Here is a 14,808-nt window from a genome sequence, read left to right on the forward strand (position 1 = left end):
GAAAACTGAAGGAGAGGAGAAAAGCATCCTCAAAAGCTGCCCCCCACCGTTCTTAAAAAAGGAAAATCGTTTCCGTTTCTTTCTTCCTTTAAATCCAACCCCTTCTTTTATTTCCTGCCTGATACAAACCACAAGACGCCCCAGTCCTTCTCCCCTATCCAACGCCATTGCTACCGCCGGCTGGCTTCCTCACCGGCCGGAACTCGATCTACCATCCTGCCCCAACGCACCGGCCGCGTCGTCTTCGTCCTTTTCCTGCCGCGCCCCCCCCCCCCCCCCCCACCCACCCACACACACACACCTAGTCTCCCCTCGACCTCCTGCCCCCTGGTCGTCCGGCGCGGAGATCCAGCTTGGGTGCGGTGTGGGGGGGCCTGATTGTCGACCTCCAGAGCGAGCACGGCGTGGGGGAGGAAGGCGGCGGCAGCAGCTGGTGGACAGTGAAGGTGAGATGGGGGGAGGGTACCCTCTCCCTGCGGCCGTTGGCGGACGGGGATCCCGAGGGCGTCCATAGATCTGGCGAAGATGGAGGCTGAGTAGGGAAGCTGTAAGTTTGGGGAACGGTTTGGGGTTGCTCTAGGTTGCAATGTCTCTCAAGAGCATTGTGCGGGAGCTGAAGGAGATGAGGGACGGCATCGGGAGCATGTCGAGGCGTGCCGGCGGCTCCGATGGTCGCGTCGGCCACGGCCACAGCCGCGGGGGGTCGCGGCATTCTTGGCCCGGTCTGTGGCCGGAGCCACAGTCGCAGCCACAGCGGCAGGGTCAGGAGCCGCAGCAGCAGGGCCAGTGGGCGAACCTGCCGCCGGAGCTGCTGCTGGACGTGATACAGAGGGTGGAGGCCAGCGAGGCGGTGTGGCCGTCGCGGCGCCAGGTCGTGGCGTGCGCTGCCGTCTGCCGGTCCTGGCGTGAGGTCACCAAGGATGTGGTGAAGACTCTCGAGGAGTGTGGCAGGATCACCTTCCCGATCTCCCTAAAGCAGGTATCCCCAGTCTCTACACATCAATGCCATCTTATATCATGATCTGTTTGTTCATCAAGGTGCGTTGGTTGAATGTTTGCATCCTTAACTTGGTGGTTTGGCGCAGCCGGGGCCTCGTGATCATCCGGTGCAGTGCTTTGTGAGGAGGGACAGGGCGACGTCTACTTATCTCCTCTACCTGGGGCTCAGCCCATGTAAGTCAATCATGTCTGGTTGCTTCAACATATGGTTTAGCATTAGTTCTGATACCATTTACCATTGCATCAAGATGCGCGGTTTCAGTCATAGCTTTCTTGCTGTAGTACCATTTGCAAGAATCAAATCCCAGAATAAGCTCTGTCCTAGTGGGGTTATGATTTTTCATACGTGTAGGTTAGGGGGGTGAATTACATGCTCTATTCTCTTTAACGGAATCTGGGCCAGCTAATGAGATGCCATCAAAGATATATGGTTCACTTTAGGGGAGTGCCAATCCGGTTTTGTCACGAACCTTTACTACATTCAGTTAAGAAGTATTACTGGAACAACCGAAAACAACCAGGCAGGCAAAGTTTCCCTTCCACCGTAAGAGCTTTATTGATGGCTAGTCCTGAACTTCAATTTGGGAAAGAAGCTAGCTGTATATCGTAACATTTTTTTTGGAATACTGTAACTGGTTAACTCAGAGCACCTTTTGTATACTGTAGCAACACCCATGTCTTACTACATTAAATTAAATTCGTCTCCTCATTGCTTAGCAAGCAATGGCATAGCAGGACCCAAAGTCGGCGCGGTGCATTAACTTCTTACTACCAGAATAGGCTAGACATCATGTGCAGCCCACAACAAACTTGGTAGGCCGTTGAATAGGATGCATTCAGAATGGTTAAGTACATGACATCCTATTTAAGATAAATATATTTACAGAAATTAACACAGCCACAGATACTAAAGTTCATATATGCTCAATTATTGTCAAGAATGTCACTAACTTGTGTAATGCAGCTCTGCATGTGGAAAACGACAAGCTTTTGCTTGCAGCCCGCAAGATCAGACGTGCCACCAGAACTTCTTTTGTGATATCGCTGATCTCTGATGATTTTTCTCATTCTAGTAGCACCTATGTTGGCAAACTGAAGTAAGCTTTCTATTTTGTTGGCTTAATTTATATGATCATTACGTTTTGGCTTGTAGTCACTCTATCGTTTTCCCTTGAATCAGACCAAATTTCCTTGGCACAAAGTTCACAATAATCGACAGCCAGCCTCCTTGTGATGCTGCCGTATTGCCAAACAACAGACCAAGTAAACGACACTCGAAGCAAGTATCACCCAGACTACCATTAGGTAATTACAATGTTGCTACTGTCTCATATGAGCTCACCGTCCTGCGCAATCGAGGGCCAAGGAGAATGCAGTGCACAATGCACTCGATACCAGCCTTGTGTATTCAGGAAGGCGGGAAGGCCCCAACTCCTACTGGCATCATCCATTCACTTGATGATCAAGTGTCCACCTTGTCAACTAGCAAAGGGAAGGAACCTAATGTAGAATTTTCGTCAACAAGCCTGAGCACGGATTTATCTGGACAAATTTGTACTAGTGAAGCACCTATGCTTCTGAAGAATAAAGCTCCTCGCTGGCACGAGCAGCTGCAGTGCTGGTGCCTCAACTTCCGCGGGCGGGTCACTGTAGCATCAGTGAAGAACTTCCAGCTTGTTGCCTCGGTTGATCCCTCTCTTGGTGTTCCTGCAGCGGAGCAGGAAAAAGTTATCCTCCAGTTTGGGAAAATCGGAAAAGACATATTCACGATGGACTATAGGTACCCGCTCTCAGCATTCCAGGCTTTTGCAATCTGCCTGACTAGCTTCGACACCAAACCGGCGTGCGAATAACTGAAGAAGGCATTAACTGGGCCTTGATTCTACTTTAGCTCAGGACATTACCTGCCCCCCTGCATGCTGTAAATCCTCAAATCTTTGTTTTCTCTGGACGCTGCCCTGGGGAAATGGTAGGTAGATTGGTAGTTTTGTCAGATCAAGATGGGCAATGATATCTCTGTATATTGGCAAACCCCAGGAAGATTTGAGTGATCTGCTGTAACCAACTGCTATGTATTATTGTTCTTGTAATGTTTAGCAGTGACATGGCGCTGCCTTTTATGGATAATAGTATGGACAATGTTCTAGCTATTGAGGTTGATGATTGTGTTCCCATTTTTCATGTCCTACGATCCTGTTCATGCTTTGCCAGATAATATGAGTATCTTGTGTATCTGCTCCTCTGTAGCCTTCCATATAATCATGATAACTGTGGGCGTGATTGTGGTCGTTTGCATTTGCATACACGATCTCCTCCGCTGTCTGAGAGACAGAGATCGGTTTGGTCGATTGCTCAGACAAACATGGACGGCATGCGCTGCTTCGTTTCAGCACCGCTCAGGTGTGAAGAGTGTTATCGTTTAGAACGAACCTGCAAGTATACAGATTGGACAAAATTTAGATGGCATAAAACAAACACGGATTAGACGAAAGTTTGTTGATTTGGTCCTGTACGTGTGTGTGGACTGCGTTCACTTTGATCCATAACCTGATAGTCCTCTTCGACACGACGTCGCTTCGGCAAGACCGCAAGAAGCATTTTCTGTACCGCGAAGCCCTGAGAAGCAATCGCCGCCTGCTTCGTTGCGTGCCGAGCCAGCGGCTTGAATCTTCTTCAGCTCTACCTCTCTCGATCAGGCTGATACCACCGCTGCAACTCCGGCGACACTCGTCTGCTGCGCCCACCACCACGCCGCTGCAGGCTGCACCCACCACCGCAAACCCATCTCTGACCAGGCGCCTCGGGGCGGGGGCGGAGGCTGATGATGGTTAAGTTCATGGGGAAGAAGAGGAGCTAAAGCAGGTGGTCGGCCGCCTCTCCTATTTCTCCTTCTCTGCCCCGCCGTGTCCTTCCTCAGTGCTAAGTCTGCTATAGTTACGGGCGGCAATCAAAATCCGCCTGCCAAAAGGAGTTAAGTATGCTTGCGGATAGCAAATTTCTCCGTGCTTTTTTGCTTAATTACCGCAATCTGTACTTGCCAAAATAGATTACGGCTTGTTTCTATACCTGCCAAAACGGATTCGTTTGTGCTGATATCCCCGTGATTACTGGGCTGCAGTTGCGGGAAGAAAATCCTCTGCGACCCCCTGCAATTGCAAATAATGTTTTTTTAGAACATTTGCAAATAAAATTCAAGGTCGGCAGCACCGGGTCCATTCAGATCCTGAGATCCAACGGCCGGCAGCACCGGGTCGCTGTCGTATAAGATTTTTTTACCGCAGTTGCGAGCCACCCGCTTCCTCCAAGAATCGTCCCGTTCCCGTGCGTTAATTTAGAGCGAGGCGCCCGGCGACTGGTTTTGCGTCGACGCAAAAGGCAACTCCGGGATTCCACGCCACGCTGGCAAATCGAGGAGGATTGTGATCCTGGCGTCGGTCATAGCCGCCGCCTTCCAGAAGGCCTCGGACGGCAGCACGATCCACCAAGGCTTACGCAGACGGTGACGTGTGACTGCGCCGTAAGGTTGGGGCTAGGCTATCGCCTGCGGCCGCTTTCTCCGTGGCCTTCCTCGTGTGCTGCCATTTTGACCGTATGTAGCTTTTTTGCTCTGGCACTGGCGAGCCGGCGAGCAACTTCTTCGACACAAAACTCTGAATCTACATACGTGACGTGTCATCTGCTGCCGTTGCACATTTGCACGTTCAAATATGTGGACAGGTGTTTCCCCTGTTTTGCCAGTTTGGTCTAGCAAGACGTGTAGCTGTTGTGTTAAACTCTGTAGAACTATATATGGTTTTGTTAAGAAACCGGGGGAGAAAATCCCTTTTATCAAAAAAAAATTGTGGACAGGTTGTGGTTAATAACCCGTGATTAGTCAGTCGTAACTACTCCGTACCAGGGGCGGAGGCAGGACCAGGCCAGCCCTGGCCTTGGCCCCTCTAAGATTTCGAATTTCTACTTGGGTCCTTACATAATTTTGCGATTTAACCATATGAGTTTCATATTTTTATGTTTTGACCCTTTTCATAAATAATTCTTTCTGTTCTGGCCATTCTTATAATTTGTTCATGTCTCCGCCGCTGCTCCATACTAATTTTCTGCAGCTCGTAGAATGCGGAACACACGGCGAAACCTGCACAAAAAGGATTTGGATTCACCTTCTTCTTGGAGCACAAATCTGTTTCTCTGCTTAGAATATTCAGATTCAGACTAGGGGGGTTGGTCAGAACGACCGGGAGTCAGGAGTTTAAGTGCGATCACCAAACAAGTAGCAAAGCCGCCCCGAAATAGTGCTTCGTAGTTCGTACCCACAACCCACAGAGACGTCGCGAGGAAGGAAACAGAAATCAGAGGGGTGGGTGCTCCGCTGATTTCGTCGGCGGCGATCGAAGCGATGGAGACGGTGGAGGAGGACGTGGAGGAGTACAGCTGGAGGGAGGTGGTGCTGCCGCGGCTCATCCCGGTGGTGCAGGACGCGGCGCCGGAGCTCGAGCGCGAGACGGGGGAGCGCCGCCGCGGACGGGACCTCCTCGTCGCCGTCGACTTCGGGCCCAACTCCAAGCACGCCTTCGACTGGGCGCTCGTGCACCTCGCGCGCATGGCGGACACCGTCCACCTCGTCCACGCCGTCTCCAGTTGAGTCCATTCATGTCCTCGTCTAAAACCTACTGAGATGCTAGGGAGTACATCAGATAGAAACAATTGTGTACAGGTGTCCGGTGTAGGGCTACAATACTTGGGTTGGTAAATATTTTCGAGATGATTCAGGTTTGGATTCCTAATCATGATAGTCCGAATTGTTTAATTATGTGCAATGCAGTCGCTGTCGATCAGTAGATATTTTTGTGACTCTCATTTGGCGGCTTGTTTGTTAAGTGTGTCAGTGTGTGCAGCCCGTTGGGATTTACTGGTCATTCATGTTAGATGTGAGATTGGGACGATAACAGGGAATTACAACTAGGGAAGTTGTTAGTTAGTATCCCGGGCATATTTGATTGATGTTACTATAGATTCATCGGCAGGCTAGCGCAAGATAGTATAATTGAGTCCTGAATAATCCACTGGCATTTGGTCATAGTCAGAATTTGTGTGAGATCATCCAAGTATACGAAATTCTCAGAAATATTGTAATCTGAATATGAAGGATATTGGTCCATTTTGAATTCAAATTCTACTTATCAAGACATGTTTCCTCTCAATTTTGCGGTCAATTGAACATTTGTCTAAATGTGATGTTAAATTTGTGTAGGCGTGCATAATGATCTGGTATATGACAAAAGTCAGGAACTGATGGAAGATTTGGCCATTGAGGCATTCAAGGTGTCACTGGTATGCTCTGTTACCCCTGTGTGTATTGTTTATTGCCTTGCAACTTAATGCACAATGCCACGAGCCTACTATGATTCTATGAGCACCCTTTTAATGAAAACTGTGCACCCCTTTCTTGTGTGAGGTTTATCTTTGTGAAAACCTATGTTCTGTTTCTTTTTCCTAATTTCCATAAGGGATTGATACATGTGCCTTTGATTGGAAATTTGCAAGGTTCGTACAAAGGCACGGATTGTTGAAGGGAATGCTGGAAAGGCTATTTGCCTAGAAGCAGAACGACTGAAGCCAGCGGCCGTCATTCTTGGCACACGTGGTAGAGGCCTTATTCAGAGGTATATGACTCCTAAACCGAATTCATCACAGCGGTGGAAGACATAAAAAAGTTTCCAGACCTGATAAGATAGCTTTGTAATTTATTGTCTTGGCCAACTTCGCAAGTAGAAATTTCCTGGTCAGGAGAAGTACTAATTCTATGGTTATCATATCGTGATAAGGTTATGCCTATGGAACTCCCTCAAAGGGGCATTGCGAAGTCCTTTCAGCATTCAACTTACATATCTTCTTTGGAACATTGGCATAATTATTAAGTACTATTGTAGGTCATATATACTTGATTTGTGAGCACATAATTTGCTCACTATTTCACCATCTAATAGCCAGCGTACAAGTGCTCGATTTCTAGTTTTCTGTGTCTCGATCTTCTACTTATCAAGTTTCTTGTGAGTCGCAAACTCCTAAGTCCATGATCTAATTCAATGCTTGAAAAAAAGGCAGAGCCGCAATAAAATTTTGCCTTTCTTTGGGATCGTGGTGAGGTGTGCTTCACCTAATGCATGGAACATCAATTGCAGTGCTCTTTGTGAGAATACATGATAATTGGATTATTTCTTCTGAAACCACAACAAGGACTTGAAGTTAATTCAATTTGGTGTAATAAATATGCTCTTTGTTGTTTCTCTGCTTCCACCATTTGATAAATCGTCATATTTTAGAGTTGCACATGAGTTGAGGATTCATTATCAAGTCCATCTGTAACTTGTCTTTTTACTGTAGTGTGTTGCAGGGAAGTGTCAGTGAGTATTGCTTCCACAACTGTAAAGCAGCACCAGTTATCATTGTCCCAGGCAAAGGTTAGTTCACGTTCTTAATTCTTGATAGTTTGCGAACACTCCACGAAATAAAGACTGTTACCAGATATAAGTGGTAGTGCCAAGTTTGGCGTGGGCATCTGCGTATGTTCATATTGACATGCATCGGTGGAGGCATGCTGATGATTTGTAGCAGCATCTAGTTATGCATGTGGATGCTGAATTGCAAGCAAATATTTTTGCCATTTCTCTACAATTCTGTCTCTTTTACAAGAGCACCTTGGGTTATACTCACAGTAAATCTGTAAAGAACGACTCCTTTTTCTTTGCACGCTAGCACTGCAATCTTCCTGATGAAATTCATAATAAGACAGTAATACAATGTTCCTAATGGACAAATACTTTGATAAACAATGTTTAAGGGTAATTTCATTGATCGAGTCACAGCGATAGTAAAATTATATTATTGTTGCCTTTTCATGAACCAAGGTTCGAAAGATACTAAGCTTGAGTAGTACTCGTGAAAATCCTGAAAAAGCATACCTTGCCCGAGGAGATCATCTGAGTGGAGTTTTCCAGTCAGAAGTTATTGTCAGGGATGATGCACATATGAATTATCTTTTACTTTGAGTACAAGTAAGGTTGGATTTTCTTTTTGCAGAAGCTGGCGAACAGTCTGTACTTTAAAGAGGGGAGGATATGCTGGAGACATAGGTCCATTGGTTTGGTGTTGCACTTTCAACTTAATGTAATTTCATGCGATATGATCTGTGTATATTGTTATGGACCCGTTCGTTGTGAGAATATGTTGTAAGTGCTTTGTTTGTAATCTGAAGTCTGAACCCTTTGTGCAGCTAGGTAGTGAAGAGTTACCCATTGCTTACGAATTGATAGATTAGCAAGACAAAAATAGAATTTCACACAGATGTACTTCTATTGTCATTGCTGACAGAATATTGCATTAGTACAGTTGCTATGAATAATGAATCTTCAGCCACAAGTGTCGCTGTAGTTAAAACTCCAGGAATGGCAATGAATCCTGCAGTCCTGCTTACATTTCCATTTTGAGGTTGTCTAGTAAACAATCACCTGCAGGGGAAAGTAGCAGCTGGATTCAGGGGAAATATTCATCTGGAGTACAAAACTGTATCTTCTGTCTTTTTTTTTTTTGCGAACTGTATCTTATGTCTTAGCGCTGCCTTACACACACAAACAGCTTTGCCTTGCAGTTCCAGAGCAACAGCTTATCAAAGTTTCAAAGTGTTCAGGCCATATGCCGTCATGTGCTTAACTAACTCTATACATGCATCTTGCAATACACTCAAATTAAGCAAGCATCATTTGAGGTGTTCGTTTCTGGCTGAGTTCTTAAATCGTCTATCAGTAATAGCAGGCAACAGCTCTGTGATGACTATTACCCTGAAATCTAAACTGTAACGTGATCTTAACTCCCCTACTATAACTCTGTATGTATGTTATTTCACATGAGGAGGTTAGTTTCGAAAGAAAAAAAAAAGTAACCTGCAAGCTTTGCTTGACAGAAACAGTAACTCACTTTGTACTTGCTGAAACTGTGCATCGAACCCACTGAACAAATTCTGAGAGCCAATGTCCCAGGCAGCAGCTCCATTCACCTGCAACAAAATACAGAGAAAAGAGTTCAGCAATGGCATCTGCTACAGCAATACACCCTGCCAAGGAAGTTTCTCCAGACACGTACGTCCAGGCATGACTCCACTGACGCCCCGGCCGACACCGGAGGCGGCGTGGCAGCCGGCAGCGGCCGGCTCTGTGCCGGCGTGTACTGGTTGTTGACGACCATCTCTAGCCCAAACCCAGCAGCGGCCGGCTGATGCATCTGCTGCATCTGGAGGCAGGACGTGTCCATCTGCCCATGAATCGGCATCGGCATGGTCGCCGCTGCAGGGCTGCAGGCTTGGCCCAGCCGCCGGCCGCCGAAGAGGTCCTCCACGATGTCGAAGTTCACCACCGGGTTGGAAGCGGCGATCTTCATGGACAAGAACTGCATATCCATCCATCCAAGCCTCCGATGAGCATTTGGAAAAGAAATGAAGCAGAGGGCAAAAATGCTGGTGCTGGCTGGTTTATACGCGGGTGCCTACCTCGACCTGCTTCTGCAGGGACTGGACGTAGTTGATGATCTCGTCGAGCATGCCGGCCTTTCCGGTGACCTTGTCGCACCCGGGCACCAGCTCCTGCAGGTACCGCATCCTCTCGCTGATCCTCTCCCTTCTCACCTGCGGATTCAGCCACATCGTCAGTTCTCTCCATTGATAGCGGTTGGCTCAGTTCAGACTTGAGAGGATCTACGTACCCGTTCGGCGAGGCTGTGGCTGTCCGTGGCCTGCCCACGGCGGGCTCTGACGTGGATGTAGTCGGTCTTCTGCCCGCCGGCCGCCCTGGGGTCCTGCTTTTGCGCTGCCACGTCTCCCTTCTTCCTTGTCCCTGCCGGCTTGGCCTTCTCCGGCTTCCCTCTCCCTGAGCTCTGATCAAGCTCGCACACCTGCTGCTTCCCTCTCGGCCTCTTGCATTCACCCTGATCACAGACAAACACACACCCATGTCAGTTCCAAGACGGGAATTGCACTAGCACTAGCACACATAGATACCAAATCTCTCACCTTTGCGTCGAGATACGCGTCGGATTTTCTCTTCGTGGAGCCGCCGCCGCTGCAGGAGAAGGAGTTGCCGCCGTTGCTGACCTCCTGCACCGGCGTCGCGCCGAAGCCGCCGGCGTAACATGCGCTGCTCATGTCCGGCCACTCCTGAAGGTAGCCGCCGAACGCGCCGCAAATCGCGCGGTACCTGCCGTCATGGAGCATCACGTCGTCGAGCATTAAGCTCTGGCAGAGGCTCTCGACGGCCGTCTCTTGCTGCAGCTGAGCACCGGGCCTCCGTGACGGCAGGCCGCCGCCGCCACAGTGCGCCATTAGCAGCGTGCGTAAGAATTGATCGAGTGATAGGGCCCTATTGGCCTAATATAAGAAGAACAGAGGATGATTAATTTGAGGCCAAGTTTTGGCTAATCGATCGGTTCTTCTTGGTGCAGACGACGGTGAGGTGTGTAACTACAAGCTAGCAGGAAGGAGTATGTGTGAATCTTTGAAGATAAGCAACGATCGATCTTGTGCCTCAAGTTTGCGTGTCCCTTTCTCTCCCTCCTCTTTTGTGCGTCCTGGATTTTTTCCTAATGCATATATATAGAGAGGAGGACGATAGGTGGATATGTAGGAGCCTTTGTGTAATCGTACCTTTTGCTGTGAGATTGGATTCGGCCCTTTAGGTGTGATCATGTGAGGTAGGGTACGTTGGATAAAGGAGTGAGGGTCCCTGTGTTTCAGCTGGCATCATGCAGTGGCTAAAGAGGTCACAGTTTACACCCTCCAATCGTCCACAAATTGGCGACTTGGTTATTAAAAAAAGAGGAACACAAGTAGAATTTGATTCAGGCTGCATTTTGGCACTACGATGGCTTTTCATAGGAAACTTGATTTTTTTATGTAATATACTCCATCTATTATCAAATTTGTATAATATGAAAATAGTTATCATGTCAAATCTAGTAGTGTTAATTCCACATCACAAACTAAATATTTTTAGTATATACAAGTGGAAGTTAAAAAAGTTTGACTGTATGAATTCTAGAATGTTATATTTTTATGAATGGTGGAGGGAGTAGTTAGTTAAAAAACTTTATTTAGATGTAATATACTAGAGATTCTCTAAATTAACTACATTCTAGAGCTTAATCAGCACATCACGGTTCATCAACCCCACAAAGTGACCCTTCGTGATGGAATGTCATTATTCAGAAATGAGTTCTGTCAGAGGATTGAGATCTCAAAACTTGTAGTGATAATTAAGCAAGTCACCCACGCGCAGGGGCAGAGGCAGGGGCCAGGCCAGCCCGGCTGCCCCCCTCTAAGAATTGGAACTTTTACTTAAATCACTGCATAGCCTTTGTAATTTCACCATAAAAGTTTCATATTTTTACGTTTCGGCCTCCCTAATAAATCATTCCTTTTGTTTTTGGCCCTACCTATATTTTTTTCTGCCTCCGCCCCTTCCCACACGTTTACAGAAGGAAAAAAAAATTCACTGACTCGGAAAATAATCTAATTATTCCATGCTGTACTCACACAGTGCCTATAGAAGGCCGCCGTCGCAGACCCTTGGGACATGGCATCAAACAGATACAACCACTGGCCTAACCATCTAACCAATTGTTTGGACACATAAATTTTTTAAAACTAACTGAATCCATCAGAACACTCTTGCCTTCCCAAAAATGCCTTAATTTGATTTTAGGCACATCATTGGCCTATTCTCAGCGCTCGAGTGTCAACATGGCCAGTAATCAGTATTAAGATATGCTTAAAGTCATCTCTTTTCTGAGAAAAGAGAAACAGCAACTGAGCAATTATCTCTTTTGCGCATAACTGAAACGAGAGGTGTCTGACTGGCTAGCACTGAACCTTTCCGAGGCTACAAAAGGACGATGGAGGAGATGACAGCTGCTGCCATCACCGCATGGACAGCTCTATATCTTCTCTGAATTCACTGGCCAGGCCCCGGCACACTAAGCCCGCCACGTGTGCACTACATTAAGAGGGATGATGACCTCGCCTGATTAATGATAACAACCATTTGGCCATTTAGCACATTACTGTCTGAATCGCACTTTGCGACGTCGCTAATACGATGGTCAGTACACGTGCAGATCGGCTTAATTCGTCCGGTGCTATCAGTCCTCATCCCTATACTATATGCGACGCAGACTATACGTGATGCTGCTCGGACAAGACTTGCAAGGTCTACTAGCTTGTCCTGTGCGTGCGTGCATGCATGCATGAGGATGCATGAGACTGTTGTAAAGTTCCTCTGTTGTTTTTACGGCCGGCCAGGGAGTATTTCATATGCACGAGGATGCATTTGAACTTGCAATATGCACCTTGGATTTTCTTTTATTTACGATCATGTCGAGAATTATCTTCTTCTTTTTACCGGTGTGCAACAATGCTACGGTCTATTATCGATTCTGATACGATGTTAAAATGGGTAGGCAAGCTCATCATGTAGGCAATCACAATTTTCAGGTCATGCAATTCGAATCAAGCAAACAAGAAACGGTTCGCACACCACACCGATCCGACTCAATTAATTGTCGGCCCTCCCTGGCCTGCAGCACAGCACACCGGCCCCGAACGTCGACGATGCACCGCATGCAAACTTTACTCGCGGGGGGGCGGGGCAGGCCCGGTACACGTTCCTGTTCGGGAAAGAGCGTCCCTGTGAATTATCCTCTTCTTGTGGGCAGACACGGTCACAGGTCAAAGCAGAAACCCAGGCGTACGTATGGCTTCTGAACCTTGGCCTTGAGAAGATCGTATCAATTGCAGGTCGATGCGTGAATGGATGGGCTGTTGGTTAGGCCCATGCAGCAGCAGCTGTTGGTTAGCACCTTGCATGCGGTGGTGGGGTGTGTATGTGTTGTGTGTGGCTTGTCTTGTATTTGTCGCTGCTGGCGGGAGGCGCGGCAGAGGGGATCTCTGCCGGTGCGCCCAAACAGGGCCCCTGAAAACCACCTCTGGCCAGACACCCCACATGCCGATGCCGATCCGGTCCAGCCATGCATCATACATCCACCTTCTTCCCGTCTTCGCCCTCTCCTAGCTCAACGCTTCACAGTTCACACATAGGACCTTAAATTAACGAGCTGGGAGGCGTAGACAACGCTGCAGAAAGACAGATTTAATTGGAAAGCGAAAGCAAAAAAACTGCAATTAACGGGCCGGACATGGAAGAACTAGCTGGAGCATTAAGGTCAGGAGAACTTTGGAAGCGATCAGCAAGTGCTGCTGGCCGGGGAGATGAATATGGCTAATAAGCTAGCTAGCTCCCCCACCCATGCCATGCAGCCCCCCTCTGTTTCATCAATTGCTGCGTCTGTGTCACCAACTCTTGTTGTAGCAAGGCTAGGCTTAGGAGGCTATCAATCTCGCTCAAAAGTGACCAAAGATGTGGGATTTCCATCACAGATCCAGCACCACCTAGCTTAGCTCTATCCTTTTCTTTTTCTCGCCTTTGTCTCAAAACAAGACTCTGATTGAAACAGGCTGCATTACTGCAGTGCACACAAGTGGGTTACTTCTCGGATCCTCACCATGTATGTACCCTGTTTAACGGTGCATCTCACCTTACCTGCATTATTTGTGTGGACACTGCAACTTCCGTTTGGAGGTAACCTCGACTTAATTGGCAACATGTTAACCTTACATGTAGTTCTGTCTGACTAGGATCAATACAAGTGGTTGCAAATCAGAGAACGACTGCCATTAATAGTCTAGTGGAGTTTCCAGCTCGCATGCAAAGCTCTTGGCATTATTACATTTTGTGTAAATCGCTACTCAAAATATCATTTGGTGTAAATCCTGCCGGCGCGGAGCAAGACTTGTTTTGTCGTTTCTCGTGACAGGCTCGTCAGAACCCTGTGGTATATTTTTGTGAACTCTCGTTCATCGTTCATCGATCGATGCAAAGGCCAGGGTTTACCCTCCTTTTCGGAAAAAAAATCTTCTTAATTGCTATATTTTAAGATGTTTTAGCTTTGTTCTAAAATCAAATTTCTTAAAATTTGACTACAAAATATATCTACCAGAAGGTATAACTCTAAACTAGTTTTATTAAACCTATCATGATTTATATATTCATAGTATAATTATTTCTAAAGATGAATATATAAATTTCATGTTATAAAAACCATATAGTAGCAAATTAATTCTTGGTCAAAATGTTTTCTTACCCATGTTCATTGTCTAGTTTATCGTCATGTCCACATCTTGCATCAAGTCACTCTATTTTGTTAAAGAACTTTTTTAGAAGGTGATTACTCTAGTTTGTGTGGGAAATTACATTGCGTGTTAGTTGGTTAATTTAATAGCGGTTGTTAGGGGTTTCTTAGCAATATTTTTGTAACATGGATTAGGAGGTGTGGATCGATATATATACCGAATCCTAATTTATAGGATAGTAAAACTGTTTGAGATTGTTCGAGGGGCTAAGATGGAGTATAAGAAACATTCAGGGGGTAATGAATCATAAGAGGAAGCAGCATCTGGTCTTTATCAAGTTTGTTGGCTGCTTCCAAGCTAAGCTAGGGCCCCAGAATGATGGATAGGTCCCCTGAGAGAAGAACAGATATCTGGTAGGTATCCTTTTCGGGTGGTTCTCTCTTCCATTCCCTTCTGTCGGATGCGTCTTTAGGCCTCTCTACACAGCTGTGAAGATAAGGGCAAGGTACAATGTCACAAACCATGGGAACAGGAAGTCAAGCTTCTGAAAAGGAAAAAATGACAATGATGCAGATTTCAAG

General features: G+C 46.8%; 3 protein-coding genes and 1 long non-coding RNA gene across 5 annotated transcripts; 2 read left to right on the plus strand and 2 right to left on the minus strand.

Annotated features, from left to right (window-relative positions):
- Window positions 1–95: 95 nt before the first annotated feature.
- Window positions 96–3,149, plus strand: LOC100821611 (tubby-like F-box protein 5). The gene is made up of 4 exons (XM_003570141.4): window positions 96–979; window positions 1,086–1,173; window positions 1,964–2,096; window positions 2,180–3,149. The coding sequence occupies exons 1-4, from the start codon at window positions 587–589 to the stop codon at window positions 2,850–2,852; spliced, it is 1,287 nt and encodes a 428-aa protein (XP_003570189.1). The 5' UTR covers window positions 96–586; the 3' UTR covers window positions 2,853–3,149.
- LOC106866510 lies at window positions 2,999–4,394 on the minus strand. 2 transcript variants are annotated; one of them, XR_001406882.2, is made up of 3 exons: window positions 4,276–4,394; window positions 3,513–4,145; window positions 2,999–3,429 (listed from the first exon to the last, which is right to left on the minus strand). It is a non-coding gene; the product is annotated as an uncharacterized LOC106866510 (long non-coding RNA). The 2 variants fall into 2 exon arrangements; XR_002964695.1 differs by having other exon boundaries at window positions 3,513–3,957; window positions 4,066–4,343.
- LOC100822547 (universal stress protein PHOS34) lies at window positions 4,381–8,408 on the plus strand. Its single transcript, XM_003570144.4, has 5 exons — window positions 4,381–5,633; window positions 6,248–6,327; window positions 6,541–6,659; window positions 7,381–7,457; window positions 8,077–8,408. The coding sequence occupies exons 1-5, from the start codon at window positions 5,393–5,395 to the stop codon at window positions 8,100–8,102; spliced, it is 543 nt and encodes a 180-aa protein (XP_003570192.1). The 5' UTR covers window positions 4,381–5,392; the 3' UTR covers window positions 8,103–8,408.
- Window positions 8,326–10,625, minus strand: LOC100822236 (transcription factor bHLH63). The gene is made up of 6 exons (XM_003570143.4): window positions 10,058–10,625; window positions 9,751–9,972; window positions 9,539–9,673; window positions 9,136–9,438; window positions 8,971–9,049; window positions 8,326–8,504 (listed from the first exon to the last, which is right to left on the minus strand). The coding sequence occupies exons 1-6, from the start codon at window positions 10,364–10,366 to the stop codon at window positions 8,467–8,469; spliced, it is 1,086 nt and encodes a 361-aa protein (XP_003570191.1). The 5' UTR covers window positions 10,367–10,625; the 3' UTR covers window positions 8,326–8,466.
- Between the last annotated feature and the right edge of the window lie 4,183 nt (window positions 10,626–14,808).

Source organism: Brachypodium distachyon, chromosome 3 (genome assembly GCF_000005505.3).
Source record: "Brachypodium distachyon strain Bd21 chromosome 3, Brachypodium_distachyon_v3.0, whole genome shotgun sequence".
NCBI lineage: Eukaryota > Viridiplantae > Streptophyta > Magnoliopsida > Poales > Poaceae > Brachypodium > Brachypodium distachyon.

What these genes read in the sequence shown, in the direction of transcription:
- LOC100821611 (XM_003570141.4), top strand. Translation starts at nt 587, where the DNA reads ATGTCTCTCAAGAGCATTGTGCGGGAGCTGAAGGAGATGAGGGACGGC. An exon ending in CTACCTGGGGCTCAGCCCAT is followed by an intron (nt 1,174 to 1,963) that starts GTAAGTCAATCA and finishes TGTGTAATGCAG; the next exon opens with CTCTGCATGTGGAAAACGAC. An exon ending in ACCTATGTTGGCAAACTGAA is followed by an intron (nt 2,097 to 2,179) that starts GTAAGCTTTCTA and finishes CCCTTGAATCAG; the next exon opens with ACCAAATTTCCTTGGCACAA.
- LOC100822547 (XM_003570144.4), top strand. Translation starts at nt 5,393, where the DNA reads ATGGAGACGGTGGAGGAGGACGTGGAGGAGTACAGCTGGAGGGAGGTG. An exon ending in CCTCGTCCACGCCGTCTCCA is followed by an intron (nt 5,634 to 6,247) that starts GTTGAGTCCATT and finishes AAATTTGTGTAG; the next exon opens with GCGTGCATAATGATCTGGTA. An exon ending in TATCATTGTCCCAGGCAAAG is followed by an intron (nt 7,458 to 8,076) that starts GTTAGTTCACGT and finishes TTCTTTTTGCAG; the next exon opens with AAGCTGGCGAACAGTCTGTA.
- LOC100822236 (XM_003570143.4), bottom strand. Translation starts at nt 10,366, where the DNA reads ATGGCGCACTGTGGCGGCGGCGGCCTGCCGTCACGGAGGCCCGGTGCT. An exon ending in ACGCGTATCTCGACGCAAAG is followed by an intron (nt 9,973 to 10,057) that starts GTGAGAGATTTG and finishes GTCTGTGATCAG; the next exon opens with GGTGAATGCAAGAGGCCGAG. An exon ending in GCCACAGCCTCGCCGAACGG is followed by an intron (nt 9,674 to 9,750) that starts GTACGTAGATCC and finishes CTGAATCCGCAG; the next exon opens with GTGAGAAGGGAGAGGATCAG.